Here is a 21,780-nt window from a genome sequence, read left to right on the forward strand (position 1 = left end):
AATGAGCTAGTGTGTTGTGCTCATGAGCCCCCATTTCTTCCACCCTTCTCCAAGTAGAATGGCAGAAGTTTCCATCCAGCTGTTACAACAGACAAATAAATAAAAACTCGATAAACAAATGGTTTGTTCATCATGTGTACATGGAGACCAGTTTCTTGAGGTTTGCAGCTGTCATGACAGTTTGCAAATGACACCGAGTGTTCTTTAAAGCAAAGGTGCTGCTAGGATTTGGGTTGTTAATTGGGGTGTGCAAAAGGTGGGGGCAAATTGCTTTGTTCCTGAAGACGAGTAATGAAATGGGACTTCCTTGCAACAGTTCCAGCAATAAGACAGATAGGCTTTCCCTACCCCAGACCCAGAGAACTGGGAATATTTAGAGAGAAATACTCCTGTTCATTGTATGTATGTACAGTGGTACCTCTGGATGCAAACAGGATCCGTTCCGGAGTCTCGTTCGCATCCTGAGTAGAACGTAACACACAACTGCATGGGTAGCGTTTCGCCGCTTCCACGCATGCGTGTGACGTTACTTTGAGCATCTGCGCATGCGCGAGTAGCGAAACCCGGAAGTAACGCATTCCGTTACTTCCAGGTCACCGCGGAGCGTAACCTGAAAACGCTCAACCTGAAGCATATTCAACCTGAGGTATGACTGTGTATGTGCATAACACAGCTTATCCTGTCTTTATCTTAGCTAAACAGTTTTTGCAAGGTGTTGCATTATTTTAAAAAAACATGCAAGACCCGCTTGAGCATTTCAGCAAATGTGCGTGTGCTTTGTTCTCAAACCACACTCAACTCACTAAAAGTATACAAAAAACAACAAAAAAGCCAGTTGTTCACCTCCAGACCAAATTTACCTGATATTTTGCTCCTGGAACAGACCTATAAGGGGGGGAAATGGCACTATATTGGTCTGATTTATTCTATCTTTGTGGTGGCAGTAGGGTGTGTTCATTTGGAGCCCACTGAGATTGCAGGGCAGTAGGCTCAAAATCCATTTATTTCCAGCAACCAGATGAAATAAATTGCTATCTGAGTTTTTGCCTTCTCCATCTCTATAGAAACTGCAAAGTGGTTTTACATTTGGCAGAGCAGAGAAGCAGAATCTAATAGCCAATCAAGGAGGAATTTATTTTTAAAATGAGCAAAGGACTAAGGCAACTGATCTCATGCCTTTCATCACTTTATTCCAAGTGGTTAACTGGGGGAGCTAGATGAGGAGGGTATAAATCCTGAACAGCCTTTAGAAACTCCTGACTCCATCCCAAAGTTGCTGTGCTGCCAAACTGATTAGTTTGTGGCTCTGTAGAGACCAGTGTGGAAATGATCGGATCAGCTTCGAACTCCTTAGAATATATGTAGCACAGGATACTGTAACTGCTCAGTAAATCTTGGAAGCTTCTGCATGCCAAGTCTTTTCAAGATGGCTACTATCCAAGTTGGGTGATTTGCATGGCAGGAAGGGGAGTGAATTTCTGAAGAGGCAGCAAATCTTCAATTAGTCACTTCAAGTGGGAAAGATGTGGTAAGTAGCTGAGCAATAGAGGAGGTAGTACTCTTATTTGTTTTACTGGAGAAATTCCTTCTGTTCTCTGTTAGAAGCCTCTCACAGCTTTTGTTTGAGCTTGCCTACTAGTAAAACGTTAAGCAATAAGAGTTTTAGATGCAGTTTTAAGCATTTGATGTTATATTCAACATTACTAATAGAACTGAAAATACCTTTCCGTCTTTCTTGTTAAGTCAGAAGCTTCTTTCGGACTTTTCAGAGATGCAACAATCTTATTTTACATGTGGTGTATGAATGTTTTCAAGCAAGTACGTGCTTGATTAATTGCCTCAGTATAATTACACTGGTGCCATTAGATCAAAAGGAATGTGGATATATAGATATTTTCAGTGTTCTTCTGTGGGATCACCCGTAACTTTCTAAATATATCTCTCGTTGCCATATGTCTTGATGTTTTAAGAGTCTTGCGTTTCAAAATGCAGTTGCTAATTTCGCAAAGGCATTCTCCCCACACCCCCATTTCCCCTCCCCACTATTAGTCTTACGAAGCCTAACCGTTTCTATTGCTGTCTAAAAAGAAGACATATTTGTCTAGCAAATTCCTTACTTGTCTGCCGTCTGGAACCATTGGTTTGGGGAATGTGCTTGGAGGAGACTTGAGGACGGCATCTATTACATTCTGAGCCAGAATGCCATTTATCTTCAGTGCAACATTTATTTCCCCCCTAGTACAATACTGGAGGAAGAGAAGCTGCAGCAGGAGGAGCGGATGAGAATGGAATCAAGGCGACAGGTTACGGTGTCCTGGGATTCAGGAGGATCAGATGAGGCTCCTCCCAAGGTACAGAAGATGGGTTTCTCTCATATCCTTTGTACTAAAACTGTGTGGCTTTTTCATTCCAGGAGTAAGCACCACAGGCCACATCCGGATACAGAGCCTTTGAATCTCTGTTGTTAAAGTGCAGACAACTACATTCTTTTTTCTTTTGTTTTTTAAAAAAGCTGTCTTCCTTTGCCGCAGAGGTTCTTTTGAAAAAGTCCTAAGAGAAAGAAAGCTTAAAGGTAGCAGAAACAGAAAGGAATACAAATTAGTTCTTAGATATGTCTTCTTTAAGAAATAACTTGTTATTTTTCTGTACTTGAAAGTTGAAAAGTATTACTTAAATAATGTAAAAAAAAATTGTGAAACTGACATGCAACATCTGATGTTGATTATCTATTGACTGAAATTTAGAATAAGTGTGATTTCAGTAATTCCTACTCATTTGGTTCACATTTTGTTATCTGCTTTGCTGAAACTTAGTATGGTTCATGACATGTTCCCCATAAACCTCTATGAAGACATTAACTGGGTCTGATAGTAGGTGAACTTTCAGTGGTAATACGTCAGGTGGTTGCTCACTCTTCTCTATGTTCTCATTGTCCTCTTTAGAATCTCCTCCCAGGGGCACCCAGATTATCATTGTATTATTTTACCTGGGGATTAAACATTTTCATTTTTGCCTTCCTGACCGCTTGTAAATAGCTGGCTTGTGAGACATCCATAAAGTTTTATTTACGACATAATAGCACGCCATTCAGAAATGAGTTCATTCCATTCCAATTTATACTGGGGCTTATCCCTTGCTCAGTGGATGGTGAGACCATTTTCAGATGTTTTGCTTACATCTGTTTTCACTTCATCAGCCTTTCCCTCAATGCTGATGTAGATGCGACAGATACCTATGTTGCATAAAATGTGAGTGGGCTGCCAGTGTGTCTCTGACTGGGGATTGGTTGTTGGCAGGCTGGGAAGGGCTCTTTGTTCAGTGGTAGAGCGCATGTTTTGCATGCCACAAGGCTCCAAGAGACCCCTGCCTGAGACCTTGGGTGCATTGCTGTCTGTTGGAGTAGAGACTATTAAGACTAGATGCTTGGATATGTTTGGAAGAAGGTGATTGATTGGATCCATTTCAGTCTGGCTTCAGGCCCTATCACAGCACCGCTTTGGTTATCCTAGTTGATGACATTTGTTGGGAGACAGATGGAAGGAGTGCACCCCTGCTCGTTCTCCTTGATCTCTTGGTGGGTTTCAATACTGTTGACCATGGTATCCTTCTAAAGTACCTCAGAAAGGTGTGGGTTGAAGGCACTGTACTTCAGTGGTTCTGATCCTACTCCCAAGGCCATTTCCAGAAAGTAGTTATGGGAAGCTATTGTTTGGCATTGTGCAAGTTGTCCTGCGGTGTCCTGTCTTGTCCTCCATGCTATTTAATATCTATATGAAACCACTTGGAGCTGTCATCAGATTTGGAGTGAGGTGTCACCAATATGCAAATGACACCAAGGTCTACTCTCTGTTCCATCTGAAACAGGGGAGGTGGTCTCAGTGTTAGACCACTGTCTAGAGACAACGGTGGACTGGATGTGGGCCAGTAAATTGGAATTGAATCCTGAAAAGAAAGAGATTCAGTATGTCCCAGGTTCTTGAGTACGGGAAGTGAGGAGACTGCCTGTCCTGGTTGGTTGCACAATAACTTGCTTGCACGATAACTTGAGGGTGCTCCTGGATTCAGTCTTGTCACTGGAGGCTCAGGTGGCCATGGTGGCTTGGAGTGCTTTTTTTCCAGCTCTAACTAAATTTTAAAAAGTATATTGTACGTTCCTTTCTTAGTTACCATGGCTTTGCCCTTCAGAACACAGAAGGCAATAAAATCAAATGAACAGGTTCGCACTGACCTGTAGCCAAGCCATTTGAATTACTGTACTCTCATGGTGAAGTGCTTTGAATAACTAATATATACATTTGCAGAAGTAAACAAATGGCATGAGTTGTAGAAGCAAGCTGCCACTAGTATTTTACAACATTGTTTGATGGCATTAATTGTTAAATTCTTAGAACTAATCTGAGTGGATAATAGGTTTCTTTAAATTAATGAATGAAGAATTACAGCTTGATTAAGAGAAGCACAACACTAAATCCTTTGAAAGCTGTGGCTAATGAGCAATGGGACCTGATTAGCACATAATAGAGGAGATTTTGGATCTGTCCTCTTTTGGGGGGTGGGGAATACAGATGGGCTCTGACGTGACTGAGAGAAAAGTGTTCTAGTTACCTTTTCTGCCTTCTGTTTCGAACCTGAATGTACTGGAAGTGGGGATCAACCTTCATGAACTTTTCAATAAAATTTGAGCCTATGAAAAAGCATCAGTTGAATGCAATAGGAATTTGTAAAGCACATTACTTAGTCGCCATCTGTAGGGATCACAGTAATGCCAAAACCATTTTTGTTGATCCAGTTTGTTCATCTAGTAATTGTCCTTATACCTTGTTTGTTCCTTTGCCATACAAATTGTGTCCATCCCTACTGCATGTTTTCATTTGCTGCCAGTCATAAACCTGGTGATAGTCCTGGGCAGATTAGGATGGAACCCAAGTCTAAGTGCATAAATGAAAGAAACTTCTTGCATCTGTTTCGTTGCATTTTTATTTTATTATTTTACTAAAAACATAGTGAGTTGCTTTATTTTGTTTTGAAATGAAAGTGCGTTTCTCTGTATTTCTAGCCCAGCAGACCTGGTTATCCCAGTCCAAGATCCAGTGAAGGGTTTTATCCCAGCCCACAGCATATGGTACAGCCCAATCATTACCAGGTGAGAACAACTAATTCTTAATCACTACTGTTTCACTGTTTTAAAAAAATCATCATATTAAATGTTTGCAGAAGGAAGGAAAGCATGGTTCATATAGTTGGGGGATGGTCCACACATGGCCCATGGGGAGCCCTGACACACTTTTGTAAGAGCTTTTTGCACAACTCAGTTTCCAATATTACTGTTACTCTCATTAAACAGTTACTGCTAACTGCATACCAGATATGGGGCAGAAGTGGTGAAGTCTCTGGTCAGGGGAACAAAAATTAGGCATATTATTTTACATTTTTTTTTACTATTGACTTATTTTTCATACTTTTTCCTCCTCCTGCTAATTATGCTCAGGCATAGCTTCTGTAATTTTGCCAGGCGCAACCCATACACTTTCAAGCACATTTATCACAATTTTGAAGCTAGTTTTTTTTTTTTTTAATGAAAGATGTTGTTCCTGATAATGAATTCTGTTCCCACTACAAACTTATTTGGTTGAACTTTGCTATCGTGGAATTGCAGAATGTTAACAACCCTGAAATTGGGTTGCTGAAGGAATAATGGATTTATGCTGGGTTGTCAAAAACACATTATCTGGCACAGTAACTTGAAAAAAGAGCGAAGAAACTGACAGCAATAGAAGGTGCATTTAGTTGTTATTAATATAAACCTATGTTCCTACCTTCTCCTGGTCTGTCTTGTCCAGAATTGGTACACTGGCAGACACTAGCTCTGCAAGGTTTCAGCCAAGTCTCTCCCGCCCCCCCGCCGCCGCCCCAGTCTTGTCAACTGGGACCTTCTACAGTGGTGCCCCACAAGACGAATGCCTCACAAGATGGAAAACCCGCTAGACGAAAGGGTTTTCCGTTTTTGAGCTGCTTCGCAAGACTATTTTCCCTATGGGCTTGCTTTGCAAGACGAAAACGTCTTGCAAGTGTTCCAATTTTTTTTCGCTCCCCCCCCCTTTTTCTAAGCCGCTAATCCTTTAATAGCCGCTAAGCCTTTAATAGCCGCTAAACCGCTAATAGCGCTAATCCGCTAAGCCGCTAATAGGGTTGCTTCGCAAGACGAAAAAACCGCTAGACGAAGAGACTCGCGGAACAGATTAATTTCGTCTTGCGAGGCACCACTGTACATGCAAAACATGTTTTCTGCCACTGAGCTATGGGCTCTCCCCTATTAAAGGAGTCATTACACCAGAAGACCTAAAGAAATAGCTCCAAAGGGCTGGGGCATTGCTAGGTTGGGCTGGAATTGACCTGCGAATACAAAAGCTCTGGTGAGGGGGTAAGTCTAAACAAATATGCAAGTTGGAAAAAACTTAGGTATATAACATTTCTAATGCCAAGAACCCAATTCTCTCCCTCCTGCATTTTTTAAAACGAATGTCCTTTTTAGATTTCCATATTGTTATTATTTGTATGCCCTTTGCATAACTGTTTATTTGTGCATTCCTTTCATTGTGCCAGAAAAAACGTAATACCTATATTGGTGAATGTATAATTACTCATTCCCAATTTATAATTCTCGCTGTCTTTTAAAAAGCAAATGAGTGAGCGAGGTTGGCATAGTGGAGAGATGAGAAGCATCAGAGGCAGAGCTTTTTTTCAGCCAGAACTTTGTGGAATTCAGTTCTGGCATCCCTCAGGTGGGCACCATTACCATTCTAAGAGAACGAGGGATGTGTTCATGGTGAGTTCCGGCACCTCTTTGTCTAGAAAAATAGCACTGAACAGAGGTACATCCAGATTAAGAACGCACTGGGATGTAGGTAGGAAGGACTTTGCTGAAATGGTTTTGATGAGTAACTAGGAGGCTGTGCAGCTGATTTGAAAAGTTTGTTCAAGTGTAGGGAAAAAAAACAACATTGAGCAATATGAGAATTTAGCAAATGATGCTGATAGCCAGTGAGTTTGTGCAAAGGCAATGGAAGCAGAACAAAGGCACCAGAAAGTGAGAGAGGTGGGGAAAATATATATATTAGGGCGGGGGGGACATGCTTTAAGTCTGTCACTTTGTGCATGCCAGAATCTCAGTGGAAGGAATGCACATGAGGCTTGACTTATTTGAAGTTGCAGTGGGTGAGCTCCTATGTCTGCAGCAGGCTGAGCGCGAAGACATTTGAGCTTGACTGGGAATCAGAAGTGAATAGGGAGAGAGAGTGCAGAAGACTTTATTGAGGGGGATGGCCATAAAATTGTAAATACTCAAAAGGGAAAGTTGATTTCGGCAGGGGCATGCAACCTGAGTTGAGAGGGGGAAAGGTAGCAGTAATGCCAGTGAGGAGGGTATTATGGTGGTTTAGAGGAGGGGCAACTGGAGCAAGGGTCCAGTATACTTGAAGGAGCGTCTCCACCTCCAACGTTCTGCCCGGACACTGAGGTCCAGTGCCAAGGGCCTTCTGGCGGTTCCCTCACTGCGAGAAGCCAAGTTACAGGCAACAAGGCAGAGGGCCTTCTTGGTAGTGGCGCCCGCCCTGTGGAACACCCTCCCACCAGATGTCAAAGAGAAAAAGAACTACCAGACTTTTAGAAGACATCTGAAGGCAGCCCTGTTTAGGGAAGCTTTTAATGTTTAATAGGTTATTGTATTTTAGTGTTCTGTTGGAAGCCACCCAGAGTGGCTGGGGAAACCCTCCCAGATGGACGGGGTATAAATTAATAATAATAATAATAATAATAATAATAATAATAATAATAATAATAATATAATTATTATTATTATTATTATTATTAAGGATTTTCCCAAGTGAGAAAAGGGAAGGGTGTAATGTGATGTAAAGACAGACAAGGCAGGCAGGATTTGAAGATGGTTTGGATGTTGGCAGATCTTACCCAAAGTGCTCCAAAAAGTGAGAATCTGGAGATGAAGCAAGTAACAGCATCTCTCATTTTACACGAGTGAGGGAATTACGTAGTTTCGAATGGAAAGGGTATGAGCTCTGTCTTTGCCATTTTAAATGCTGACACATTTGCAAGACTACTGGGAAGAAATGTGGATGAGACTGAGGTAGAGGATTAGGCAGAAGCTGAGAAGTCAGAGCTGAAAGAAAAAATGTGGGCACTATTGCTGCACTGTTGTCTTAAAGCTGTAGTATAATCCTTCCTCATTTATTCAGGGTTTATGGAAAGCTGTAAGTTGCAAATGTTGCACAGATGTGGAAGTGCAATTAAATGTTCCGATAAGACACTTCTCAGCGGTCTCCTTGAAGGCTTTTACATTTGCTAAGAGAAGCCAAAGTTTATGTATTTATTTTGCTTTGTTTTATCTTTGATCTTGTACCACCCTGGATCCTTTGACAATAATTATTGCAGTAACTCACAGATGGATGCAAAGCCTGCAGTATGTCTACAATGCTGTGCATTTTTAAACCGGTCTCTCATTTGAAACCAGCTTTGGATCACAATGGAGAAACTGTTGGAACATCTTCCAGCTTCTTGTGCTAATTATCTTCTGCCACCACAGATGTAAAAGCTTGTAGAAAATGCCAGGGGTCTGTATTTAGCAGTATATATAGGGAAATGCAAACATAATCATTATAGTGTCAGCAAGCACTGTGCGCTTGTATATCATGCACAAGTGTTCTGATATGGGCATGTTCATTAAAAGTTTCATTTTTCAGAAATAATCTCTAAAAATTAGGTACATATAAGGCAGCATCTAAGGGCATGTCATATTGTGGCTGAAAGCATCAATTTCATCTCTCCTTTTCTCTCACTTGGATTTCTTTTTTGTACCACACCCCCCCCCCTTTTGATTTATGAGGACAAACTCGTAAAACATGTAAAAGTTTAACTGGAGACTTTGTAGTGAGTTCAGGCATTTCTCATTACTTTCTTTGGTAGGTCTCAGGGTACACCAGTTCCCATGGGATTCCAGCTATGGCGGGTAGCATTTATCCAGGCCAGGCTTCCCTCTTGGATCAAACAGATTCCTGGAATCATCGGCCTCAAGAAATATCCATGTGGCAACCCAACATGGAGGTAACTTCTTCCCAGCAACTTGTGGGCAGTTGAGAGCATTCTCTTGCTTTCTAGCTAATATGTGTATTCCCTCTCCCCTTTCCCTCCCCCCCTCCTTCAGTAAGGCTTCAATAGCCTCATTTGTCCTCCTTCTGGTGTTTCACCCCCACCCAGTTTGACATAATCTGTCTGACGAAAGCAGCTCCCAGGATGCTTCTGTGCAGCCTTGCTTTTCTGAGAGAGCTAGTTAATCATCCCAGGCAACCCATATAGGGCAGTGCAGAGTTGTTCCATTGCTGCACCAGAGCAGTCAGAGCCAGAGGGCAGTAGATTATACAGCTGCCATCTGCTGGGAGAAAAGAGAACCTAGTGTTGGTTTTCACACCATTCTCCTCCTTCAGTGAATGACAAAACATTTCACAGTTGGTCTTCATTCCTTCCGCAGGCAAGATTTCAGCTTGCCCTTTCCCTTACCCAAGTTCCTGACCTTGCAGCAGTTCTAATATACTCATCATTTAATGCACTATACTGAAGGAGGCTGAAACTTTGTGCTAAAAAACAACAACATTCTTGTTCCTCTGGTGTGCTGTTTAAACCTCCCTGTCCAACCTGTTAGTACAACAACTTCCTACAAGTGGATCTACTTATGACAAAGCATCACTGGCATGCCATTTTGAGTGGGTGGGTGGTAGTGCTAGTGACACGAAGCATTGGGAGGACCATTAAGCACCTGTTTCAGTTGCTGAAGGCAATTGCTGCTACAGTTAGCTGAGTGCTTCTAGTGGTATAAGAGGGTTTTTAGATCTAAATATACATGGCTTCAATTCTCTTTCTGATAACTTTTTTCAAGTGCCTTTTCAGCCAAATAGATGGTCTGTAATGGATAGAAAAATACTTTTCAGTTGCGCAAATTTCCTGGCAGTTTCTCATTTATCCTTGCAACGACCAGTGAATTAGGTTCGGCTGCAAGCTAGCTGCATAGCTGAATTGGGGTTTCAGCCTAGAATTCTCGTGTCTAAATGTAATCTAGCACCACGTTTGTTTAATGAGTTTATTGCAAACTGATTTTTATCTTTCCTTAAAAGCTGCTGCCTTTAAGAACAGGATTATATTAACAGAATAAAAATACTACCACAATTACTATTCTTGGTTTTTCTCTCTTTTTGTCTGGTAGGATTCCGGCAGTTTAGATCTACGAGGAATGGGGCAAGTTCTACCTGCGCATCTAATGGAGGAGAGATTGATACGACAGCAACAGGAAATGGAGGAAGACCAGCGATGGTTGGAAAAAGAAGAGAGATTCCTGGTAATGCACTCCACTGCGCAGCTTATCTCTCGCTAATTAATGCAGTGTTCTCTAAGTCACACTTGGTGCTGGCTTCAGGTCAGTGCAGACACTGGTCAGATGCACCAATAAAGAAACCACAAGTCTCATGGTTCTGATAATAATTGCAAAGTAGGGATCCACAGATCACACTTGTGGGTGAGATCCAAGTAACACCTGACATTTGCAAATGTTCCAGTGTCCCTCCTTACAGATACATAGGTGATGTTGTAGATCTGGGGGTTGCTGCTGTTCACTCCCACTTTAGATCCTAGTTAGGAACCTAACCTGATTTCAGTTCTTATCACAGATCTCCACACAAGAGGGAGGTGGGGAATGACCCCCTTTTCTCAAACTGACCTAATTTTATCTGCACAAGTCACAGGAAAGATACAAGAGGATTAGAGCTGCCTTCATTAACACTTGGTTTCAGGTGGAAGAAACCAAGTACACAGGTCTTTCCCCCTCCCTCCCTCTCACTCAGATGGGTTCTACTCTCTGATAGGGAAGATGGAGAGGCTGAAAGGGCTAAGAATAGGCTCTCCTAGTGCAGACATTTCCATGATAGTTTCCCCTGGCGACCAGCAAAGAAACCGTACACCTATCTGACTCAGGTGAGGATAATCCCAAGACTCTGTCTGAACCAGCTAAACCTCAGTCTTCCCCTTCCACTTGACCAACTTCACTGACATCATCTGCAAGGAATGGGCCAGGCCTTCCAAACCTGAGTCGCACTTTCCCATCTGTGACACATTCTACCCTCTCCCACATGATGAATTGCAAGACTCGGCCACACCCAAGTTGGATGCTAAGGGGGTAGTACTCATGTCAAAGGCTCTTCTCCTAACTTCAGACTTCCGTGAGCTACTGGTTGATCAGCAGTGGACAAGTGAAGCTACTACACACAGGTTTGAGTCATCTTCTTTGGCTCTGAGGGCCTTTGCTAAATCCTCAATGATCTCTCAAGCAGCTTTTACTTGACCAAATGCAGCTCGGATAGAGAAGCTGCATTTGGTTTTCTACTCCTCGGTCTTCCTGATGGGTGCCTCACTAGCCATCCTTTGCCAGCCAGGCCCGTGTCTTAAGATCTTCCGGAGAGGATCTGTTCCAAGGACCCTCTTTAAGTTAGTCGTGTACTGTGCTTTCACAAAGGAGAGGGCCTTTTCTGTGGTGGCACTTTAATTTTGGAATGCCAAGGAGGCACACCCAATGCTGAGTCTGCAAGAAAGAAAGAAATCTCAGGACTTAACTGAACCCCCCCAAATCGAAACAAAATTCCAAAACTGAATGAGAAGAGTTTTGACAGTACTCTTAGCTAATGGGGCCTTCCGCCACTGCTGTGCTGCCGTCATGCAATTTCTGTTCTCATCCTGAAGCAAAGTTCTTAACCCGAGGTACTATTTCTGGGTTAACAAAGTCTGTAACCTGAAGCGTCTGTAACCCGAGGTACCACTGTATATTCAAGTGATTTCATGAAACATGTAGGCTTCCAATTAGTCCAGTTTTAATTCAGCCCTGCATTCCATAGCTACAGCTGTCTGCGTGGACACAGTGCCAGGCTACGCCAAGCCACACCTAAAGGAGCTACTCACTTCCTCTTCAAAAGCTCTTAGAGTTAACAAGGCAACCTGCAACAGATCACAACTGAAGTGCCTCTTGTACTTCTCAGTTGCTTGGTGCCCTGCTTAGAACCAGAAGGCCTTGGAAAAGTCTTGCACTTGAGCCTCACTGAGCCTCCCATAAGTGGTTGCGGCAGGGAATTTGTGGCTGTCGGGTTGGGAGGGAGGGGGTCGTGGTCCAGGTTGAACTATCCTCAGCCTTCACCCCTTACTGATGTGTCACAGAGAGGAGAGGGTTGGCTAACTGGATTCTGCAGGGCTGGAACAGGGAGCATTAATGCCCAGTGTGCAGCCTGGTTGACGGGCAGTGAAAACGCAGACCCTAGAGGCAAGGAGACACACCCTGCCAGCCCAGGTATGAAGGGAAAGTGGTCCAAATGTCTTTGATGAACTTTAAGCAGGCTTCCGCAGAACGTTTTAATCAGATTTCTTAGGGGTGGAGATTCTGCGTATCTCCAAGAGGCCATCTTATTTTCTCTGTTAATCATTGGACCTGTTTTTCCTACGCTTTTAGCAATTTGCATCCTTGGATCTGTTGTGGCTTTCTGTCAATAGCACATTGATAGTTGTGCGCATGAGCAGGCGCGCACTGTTCAGCAAAGCTTGGAATTCTGCAACCCCTCACTGGCCTCTCTGGGTTTGGGGTTGAATAACTGACATAGTGCTCTTATCTCTGGCTTTTTATTTTTGTTTTCAGGGGTTGGTGAATTCACAAATATTCCCACATATGTGCAGCTCAGCACATGTCTAGACAAACTAGGAAAACACGAATAGCAGCGGGTAAATTGGTGGAACTGTGTGCTAAAGTTGGGTTTTTATTTTAGGATTAAAAAAAGAGAGAGAGAGAGAACACAGCCGTCATTTTTCCTTTGTTGAGAATGACTTGTGCATTTTTTCCCACTGAATTAATGAAAAAAAAGACATGGAATGCAGCAGAGCTCTCCAGCTCCTCTCTGTGAAGAGGGGCGGGGTGGTGGGTAATTATATCCTTGCCGTTCCCAAAAGAATTCAGCTAAGCAAGGGCTTCTGCGCACATTTCGCTTTTGTGGCGTTTACCCTAAAGTGTTTTGCTGTCGTTGGTGCTGCATTAATAGTAAGCTGCCTTCACTTCCTGCTAGGTAGAGTGTCTAAAAGAAAGCTTGCACATACCTAGAGGATGTTGAATTGAGAAAAAACTGCCCTCAGGATGCTGTGGGCACACACTACCAATCTACCCTTTTCAGTCACAACTGCAACACCTGTCCTGTCCTGTTGCATCCTCTTTTTTAAAAAAATAATAATAGGTGTGACTTTTAACAGCATCATTTTCTAATACACAAGGGGGACAATCCATTGTAAAAATACTTGTAGGTGCAACCTCCCCCAATAGGGATGCTTGAGGATTTTGCTTAGTTCACCTTTTTAGGCAATCCACCTTGATTCATGCTTCTGGAATAAATACAGTTTGCACAGTTTTCTGAATTTTTCAATATTGTCATCTGCTCAAAAATGCAGTAAAATATATTTCAGGACAAAACAGATACAAAACCACGCACCTTGAGGTGAAATGCATAAAAAATGCATATTCTGTGAAATACACATAAAAATGTGAACTATTTGGGGGTTGTTGTTTTTTTTAATATTGCATAATGATGTGGATACGGAATGGACCTATGAACGGAGTGCCATGAACCAGAAACAAATTGATCTGTCCATCCATGTTCTATGACAGTTAGGCATTCAGGAAATGAGGAGAAGTGGCGAGGGTTCAGACCCTGATGCCATGATGCTGTTTCAGGCTGGAGAGAGCAGAGGGCTAACTCCCATCTGTTCCAGGAAGCATGGCCAATGATTAGGAGTGATGGGAGTTGCTGTCCAATGACATCTGGAGGGCCATAGGTTACTCAACCATGCTCTAAAGAGGTTGGAACATCCCCTTGGAATAGTGAGATGGCGCTATCATTAGGAGAAATCAAAGGCAGAGGGGTCTGTTGCTCTTCCTCTCTACATTCTCCTAGTTGGGCAGACTAGGTTAACTATCCCTGTAATAGTTATTCAGTACTATCTACCTCACTCGTGTATTGTTCAGTTGTGTGGGAGATCCATCATTTACCAGTGGACAAATGTGAGATAGATTATACGCTCTCCAAGGAACTGATGCAATACTTGTAATATGGGATGTGGGTGGCGCTGTGGGTTAAATCACAGAGCCTAGGACTTGCTGATCAGAAGGTTGGCGGTTCAAATCCCTGCGACAGGGTGAACTCCCGTTGCTCGGTCCCTGCTCCTGCCAACCTAGCAATTCGAAAGCACGTCAAAGTGCAAGTAGATCAATAGGTACCACTCCGGCGGGAAGGTAAACAGCATTTCCGCGCACTGCTCTGGTTCACCAGAAGTGGCTTAGTCATGCTGGCCACATGACCCGGAAGCTGTACGCCGGCTCCCTCGGCCAATAAAGCAAGATGAGCGCCGCAACCCCAGAGTTGGCCACGACTGGACCTAATGGTCAGGGGTCCCCTTTACGCCTAATACACTTAATGCTTGTCCCACACTTGAAGAAACCAGTCTTTTACTGTGGTACACCTCTGCCTATTGGAACTCTCTGCCTATTGACATAAGGAAGGTGCCTTCACTGTATTCTTTTCGGCACACACTTAAAATATGTTTATTTAGGCAATCCTATCTAGACTTGTAGAAGTTGCATGTATTTTATTTCGTTTTTGGTATTGTTGGTTTTATTCATTTTGAATATTCTTAAATATCTGTTTTTACCTGCTTATCAGTGATGTTAATGCTATTTTATATATAAAACAGAGGTTCTCTTTCAGGCAGACATTGCATAAATTTTGTTAAACAAATAAACGAAGTTGGTTGTTGAGAAGAAACTTAAACCCTGACCCTACATTCTGATGACACACTAAGCCAGGGGTCAGCAAACTTTCTCAGCAGGGGGCCGGTCCACTGTTCCTCAGACCTTGTGTGGGGCCGGACTATTATTTTGAAAAAAATAATAATGAACGAAATTGTATGCCCCACAAATAACCCAGAGATGCATTTTAAATAAAAGCACACATTCTACTCATGCAAAAACACCAGGTAGGTCCCACAAATAATCCAGAGATGCATTTTAAATAAAAGGACACATTCTACTCATGTAACAACACGCTGATTTCTGGACTGTCCGCAGGCCAGATTTATAAGGCGATTGGGCCGGATCCGGCCTCCGGGCCTGAGTTTGCCTACCCATGCACTAAGCCAAACTATGGATTAGCAGCCATGCTGCCCTAGCCTAAAAGTCCCATGGAGGAGCAAAATGACTGTGACCCCCTCTTCAGGAGCCAGCATGTTTGTGCTAAGCTATGATTTGGCTTAGTGTGGGGTGTGAACATATTCTCTCTTTTAGCCTATCTCTGCTCTGCCCCTTTTAATTTAATTTTTTTGGGGGAGGAGGGGGATTAAAAACTTCATCTGATCCATTTTGCAAAAGATCATTTCCAACCTTTGGTTTTTTATATTATGCAGTGTAGTATCAGATTAGGAGGGTGATCCTTAGGAATTGTTTTATTTTAAAAAGTCAACAGATTCCTTTACTAATCTGACTTTTCAAAGGGATAATAAAAAGTGGCTTCTATTTTCTTCCTGCTAGAAGCAGCGTATTAGGTCCAGGCTGCCTTGTGAACTTTCTGCATCTCTGTGCTTTAAAAGAGCGCTGGTAATTGGCCCCATTTGGGAAGTTTGGAGATGGAGCCAAGTACATTTAAGCCTTCCTCAAGCAGGAAACAGGAATTAATGTGAAGCGTTTCTCATCCTGTGGTTGAAATTTTCGCTGTTAGGAAGAAAAGCGCAATAAACGACGGCTGTGGCGCTGCTGCTGCTGCTATTCCTGGGAGAATTAAAATGCAGGTTTTCCAATGTTGTGTTGGGGAAATGGTACTATCAATATTTATCTCAAAGCCTTTTTTATGTACAAGAGAGAAAGCGAGTAGTTAGAAAGAGCGAAAGAAAAGAAAAATCTTTAGAAGGGCTGCTGGGAGGTTCAGTTGCTGCGTTCTTGAAGTGTGTGTTGGGGTGTGTGTGTGTGTGTGTGTGTGTGTGTGTGTGAAGTTGAGGCATGAGGAGAAGGAATGCAATAGCATCCGTATTAGTCAAAGTACACTCTCTCCCAGCCCTTCCTTTCCTCCCAAAGGAAGAGGGTTTTTATGTTTTGCCTTTCTTTTAGTAAGAATTCTATTTCTTAGGCTATTTGGCTTGCGTGGCTCTTCAAAACCCGCAGTACAAAACCACATCTCTTTTCATTTCCTTAGAAACCTGATGTGAGGCTCTCCAGGGGGAGCATCGATCGAGAAGATGGGAGTCTCCAGGGTCCGGTAAGCACAGATGCCATCTCTTCGACTATCGGGAGAAATGTTTGTTTAATTTTCTCGATGGAAAACGTTGTTAACATTCCGCTCGTGCTCGCGGGAGATGAGTTTTGATTTTCTCGGTGTTTCCACCATTGTTATGTTTACGTGAGAGGTTTCAAAAGGCTCCCGCTTCTCTGGGAACGGCGCTGACAGGGGAAGTCTTGTGCACGCAGCACTTTGGGGAGCTGCTTCTTTTCATGCCGCCGCCGCAGCAGATGCACTCTTCCCTTTGCAAACAGAGCTCTAATTATTTTTAAAGCTGCTCTGCAGTACACAGCCAGGTCGGGGTGTGTGTGTGTGTGTTAGCTTTGCATTGACGTATCTGCCAACAGGAAGCAAAACTGTAAAGGAATGCCTGCAGATGTTTGAGTAACTACAGAGCATTCTCCTAAGTAATGTGGAACTTAAGTAGTGTCTTGAGGGTGATGTTTGTAAGCAAGCTATCATCAAAACAAGGGCTGGATGAAAAGATGTGTTAGATGTGCTTGTAAAACACATCTGCAACAGGGGTATAGCTGCCTCAGACAATAAACATGTCATCTGATTGCTAGTCAGAAACCTGTACTTGGTGGTGACCTACCCCCTTCCAATTAATTACTGTGTTTGGGGCATTTGAATGTGCATTTCTCAGTACCTGGAGGTGCAGCTGCAATATCGAAAGAAAGTCTTAAGAACTCATTCATCCACCTTGGCTTTATAGAAATAAGGGCTGCACTGCTTTCACAACAGAGATCAGAGTATTTAAATTGGATTATTAGCTTCAGGGCCTTTGGATCAACACTGGGAGTTTGGGGTGCGAACACAGACTTGTTTTAGTGCTTTTTTAGCCCCTCTGCAGTATAAACTTGCTGACAGCTTCAGGCTTGCTTGTTCATTGGGATTTCTGCTGCTAATGTACTGTGAGCATGCTACCTAGAAAGCAAATATCAGGCCTATCTTCAGATTTTTGAGGATCTGATCAGTGGGACTTGGTTGATCTCTGACTGCCGCTCCTTCATCTGGAGGGGAAGATCAAGGCATACTTTGAGGTATGGGGCTGTAAACAGACACAGCTATGTCCTGGGATGGCTGCTTCTGTAGGACAATCTCCAGGGCCTCTGGAGAAACAGGTTGTGTAGACAGCTGGAACATACTGCACTGTTCTATGTTCATACAGCAGAGCTGAAGGATCTCCCATTGCTGGTAACCTCTGTAACCATCCCTTGCAGTCTAGCAAACCTAATTTAAACAGAAGGCCCTTTCCACTTCTCAGAAGTGCTTTCTCATGTGCGGTTCTGCAAGGTAATTTGGTTCTGCAATGAGATGGGCCTTCATTGTGGTGGCATGTACTCTGTCGTTCTGTTGGTGCATACTGAACCCTTTGACATGGAGATATTTATCCCAACCTGTATCTGTAGGGAATTGTTTCCACACTGTTCTTGTTTTATGGTTGTAACTATTTTTACTGGTTGTATAATTGCATGTTTTCTGGTTGGGACCCACCCTGAGACCTCATGGCGAAAGGGTGGGTAAGAGACACAGAGTGGTCTTCATTGACATTTTGCTTAGGGCAGATCCCTTGAAATTAAGGAACATGACTAAGTTAGGTTGGTTGATTTCAATAGGTTTCCTATGAGTAAAACGTAATGAATGCCACCCCTATTTTTTTTAACTGTGCACATGCAGAGAGAGACAGAGACAGACAGACATACACACACATATAGAACAACATCACATCAATTCAAATCAAGTACAGATACCAGCTGAGATGTTTCTTACTCCTTTCCTGTTAGTTTTTCAGTTACACATTTTCTCTTGCTAGCATGCAAGCTTAGCCACCCACAAAGACACATATTTGCTCTGAGAGTGACACTAGAGCAGCTAGCTAGAACATGTTGAATGAATCAGTGCAGTGAATTATTCTGGATTTATCCTTGGGGGCAGCTGAGTTCATGCAGACGCTCTGTGGCTTGGCCTCATTTTGCAAGGTGACCTCGAAATGCTATGTTAGTAGATAACCAGCTTTTAAAAATTTGAGCTACCCAACGCTCTTGCCTGGGTTCTGATGAGGAAAACGCATCTTTTCACTCACGTGTTACATTTTCAGCAGCAGAAATGTCCTGTTCAGATTCCCATATAGCCTTGCTTGTGTCGGCACTATTATCTTGCAAAGGAAAAATTTCTCTGTGAATGCTCACTTTTTGATAAAAGCACACCAGGCTTTTCTAAACCAATGTTTTTCTAAGAATGCAGCAGCCAAACAGCATACACAAATGCCACGTTTGTTGTGCAGTGAGAGAATAGACTTTTGTCTCGCTTGGCAAAGGGTTGTAGAAATATGATTAGATTTGAATCCTGTTATAAACCCCTTTCCAAATTAATAGCCAAGGTCTTTTGTTCGTTTTCCTTTTATTGTGAGAAAGAAGAGTAATTATTATGAAAGATCTGTTGAACTATATGGAGAGACCTGAGGCACAAGATTTTCATACTGCAGCTCAGTAGCCTAGATTTTTGTGTTTGGATTGAAGAGGTAGAATGTTATAAACATGTCATTTTGTCTGAGTGATGGTAGCTGTGACCTTGCATGGATATATCACACGGATGCCGAGCAAAATAGCAGGAGATGGGAGGATTTGTTTTATGTTGTTTTCTCCTGAAATTTGAGAGCAGTGGGAGAGGAGAAATGTTGGAAATTCTTGTGGCTGGATAGCCTGATGCATAAGGATGGTGGGGGAGGGGAGTTAGCTGGAGAGGGTTTCTTTGTACATAAACACTGTGAGCAGACAAATAAAACTTATTTTCCTTTTTCAGGCTTCTAACCAGCACATTTATCAGCCTGTGGGTAAACCAGGTAAGTCATAAATAGGCAGCTTTACAGCCACAATGTGAACTCTCAATCTCTCCTCTCTAGGTCTCCTCCATTATTAGAAAATCCATTAGATTCTGGGGGAAACAACATTTGTCAAAGCTAGTGGCAGTCCTCAGTGGCTACTCCTGAGTAATACCATGTGTCTGGTTCTCCTATACCAACAGGATCTGTAAAGGTCCATTTAAACAAGCTGTGTCTATTACCTAATCTAGGAGGCTTCTGTGCTTGACTTCAAAGCCAACGTATAAAGTATAAATTGCTCTTAAGTTCTGATTTTGGGGGTTGTGTGTTTTGCTCTCGCATAGAAGGGGTTGGTTGGGGTGCTAGTGAAAATGGACTTGATGAGTTTCTGCTACATTCCAATTAAATGAGCCTAATGATTGTAGTTTTCATATCAATGCATGTATAATATTTTCTTACCAGATCATTCTGCTCCACCAAAGAAACCACCTCGCCCAGGAGCTCCCAGCCATTTGGGTAGCCTTGCCAGCCTGAACAGCCCCGTGGACAGCTACAATGAAGGGGTTAAGGTATATTCCTAGTGCAACGCTGGGTTGCATTGCACATTACTCGTCAAAGTCCTGGGTTAAGTTGAACAATTACTGTTACTAACGGAGAAACAGTTCAAAACCTACCATAACCTTTCTTGACCAATCAATGTAGATGTGTGTTATGGCAGGTCTTTCTCCTGGTGCTCCCCACCCTGAGTTCATGGTACCCGAAGAAAATAAATATCCAGTCTTTGCCATATTCAGCCATTTTAGATTTCTGCTCCTCCAGTTTGTCAGATTCTGTTTCCCAACTGAATATACTCAAGCTGGTTGTGGAATCCATCTGCAAGCGGAGAGTCAAAACTGCAGCTTGCAAAATGAGCTTCCTCCCTTCACAAATGATAGGGAATAAGAGATTGTGTACGGACTGGGCTGGAACATTGATGTGGCTTCTCAGTGCTGCAAGTTGCGGCATATAATCATACCATGCCTGTTGATCTTTGTGTGCATGGTGCAGTTTATGCAAGAGCAGCACTTGGTATCTCTGTACTTGAACCTTGCTATGCACTTCTTTTGGGTGGGGGGGGTATTAATAGTGGTTTGAAATGGAATCAGATGGTTGTTCCCTAGCTTAAGACATCTCTCCTGGCAGCTCTTGCCATGTGAAGTACACTTGTCTTTAAACTATTCACACGGTGTAATGAGCCATTACTATTCAGTAGCTGCTCAGAAATGATTGGAAGCAGGTAGCAGAAAGCTCACTTCATGGCCAGAATCTGGGCAGATTTTGTAAGCATAGAGCTGCCAGGGGGCTGGGGGGGGGGGCATTTTTACATGGCATCCTTGTAGTGATGGATCATATGCTCCCACTATTAACATGAGTTCTAAATAATGACTGACCCACCATGCATCACACAGTGGGTTGTTGTTTGTTTGCCTTATTCTCCACCATTCTTTCCAGAGATGTACCCTTTAGTGAAATGCAAATAAGGCAATCAACTGTTCCATCAACAGTGGTTTGGTAGATATAGTGTCCAAAGTGTGCCCTGCATAGGATTGTCACGCACTAGAGGGAGTCTTGAGCCAACAACCTCCTAGATCATCCGTCTAGATCAGCGGTTCTCAACCTGTGGGTCCCCAGATGTTGTTGGACTACAACTCCCATCATCCCTGAGCTCTGGCCTTGCTAGCTAGGGGTGATGGGAGTTGTAGTTCAACAACATCTGGGGACCCCCAGGTTGAGAAAGGCTGGTCTAGATGATCTAGATTTGATGCTACTAAGCAGAGGTTGAAATCCTGTGCTCCATGTGCTGCAGTCAATCTTCTGACTCCATTCTTGCCCTTGTTAGAGAAGCCGATGAGGCCCATACTTGCAGTGTACTGCCCCAGGTACTCCAAGGAGCCCCGGCTGCTTGTCCCTTTCATGCGTCATAGTGGTGCTGAGTCACACTTTTCTGCAGTGACCAAAGTTGCCAGCTACAAGTGGGAACATGAGCCTTCCTCATCTGAAGTCTGCAGCTTCCCAGGGGCAGCCTCCCTTTCCCTGCAGTCTTGGGTAGTCTCCTTTTGTTCCAGTAGAGAACTTGCCACCACCATATGACAACAGGCCCCTCTTCACTATGTGGCATCCACCTCTAATGTTCCTTTTCTCGTTGAATGCAAGTTCATGCTGTCCTGAATTCTGCGTTTTCCATAATGTGCTGGGGCCAAAAATGTACACTGCCATTTCTGCTGACTTTTTATCTTAGCTGCGCACAGAGAAGCTCGGTCAAGAGTATTTATTTCTGAGTCTTGGAAATGCCAGGGCGATAAGTCTTGAAAACCTGTGTTGTTCAAAGCATCACCCGAGCTCTAACCTTGAGCAGGATTCCTGGGTAAATACAGCATCTTAGATTCTGGCCAAGATCCTGGGAGCCACTCTGGCAGGATGCCAGAGGGCTTTAAGCATGCTCAGTGGACTTTGGGCCTTCATTTCATCTAAGGGCAGCCCCTTGTGCTGTACTGTGAAAGTCTTCTGTCC

General features: G+C 43.2%; 1 protein-coding gene across 31 annotated transcripts in view; it reads left to right on the forward strand.

Moving 5' to 3' along the window:
* Window positions 1–21,780, forward strand: part of PTK2 (protein tyrosine kinase 2) — a gene marked incomplete at its 3' end in the record, with an annotated part of 202,501 nt that overhangs the window by 171,691 nt on the left and 9,030 nt on the right. For 21 of the 31 annotated variants that reach the window (XM_083516583.1, XM_083516600.1, XM_083516598.1 and 18 more), the window contains 7 exons: window positions 2,240–2,351; window positions 5,057–5,143; window positions 8,980–9,117; window positions 10,271–10,402; window positions 16,323–16,385; window positions 19,212–19,251; window positions 19,693–19,799. In XM_083516583.1, the coding sequence (XP_083372709.1) occupies window positions 2,240–2,351; window positions 5,057–5,143; window positions 8,980–9,117; window positions 10,271–10,402; window positions 16,323–16,385; window positions 19,212–19,251; window positions 19,693–19,799 (679 nt within the window). Of the gene's footprint in view, window positions 1–1,374; window positions 1,529–2,239; window positions 2,352–5,056; window positions 5,144–8,979; window positions 9,118–10,270; window positions 10,403–16,322; window positions 16,386–19,211; window positions 19,252–19,692; window positions 19,800–21,780 lie in introns of those variants that run through there. The other 10 variants (XM_083516586.1, XM_083516588.1, XM_083516589.1 and 7 more) reach the window with 2 other exon arrangements.

The sequence above is a fragment of the Podarcis liolepis genome, assembly GCF_965112155.1.
Source record: "Podarcis liolepis genome assembly, chromosome: 8".
Classification (NCBI taxonomy): Eukaryota; Metazoa; Chordata; class Lepidosauria; order Squamata; family Lacertidae; genus Podarcis; species Podarcis liolepis.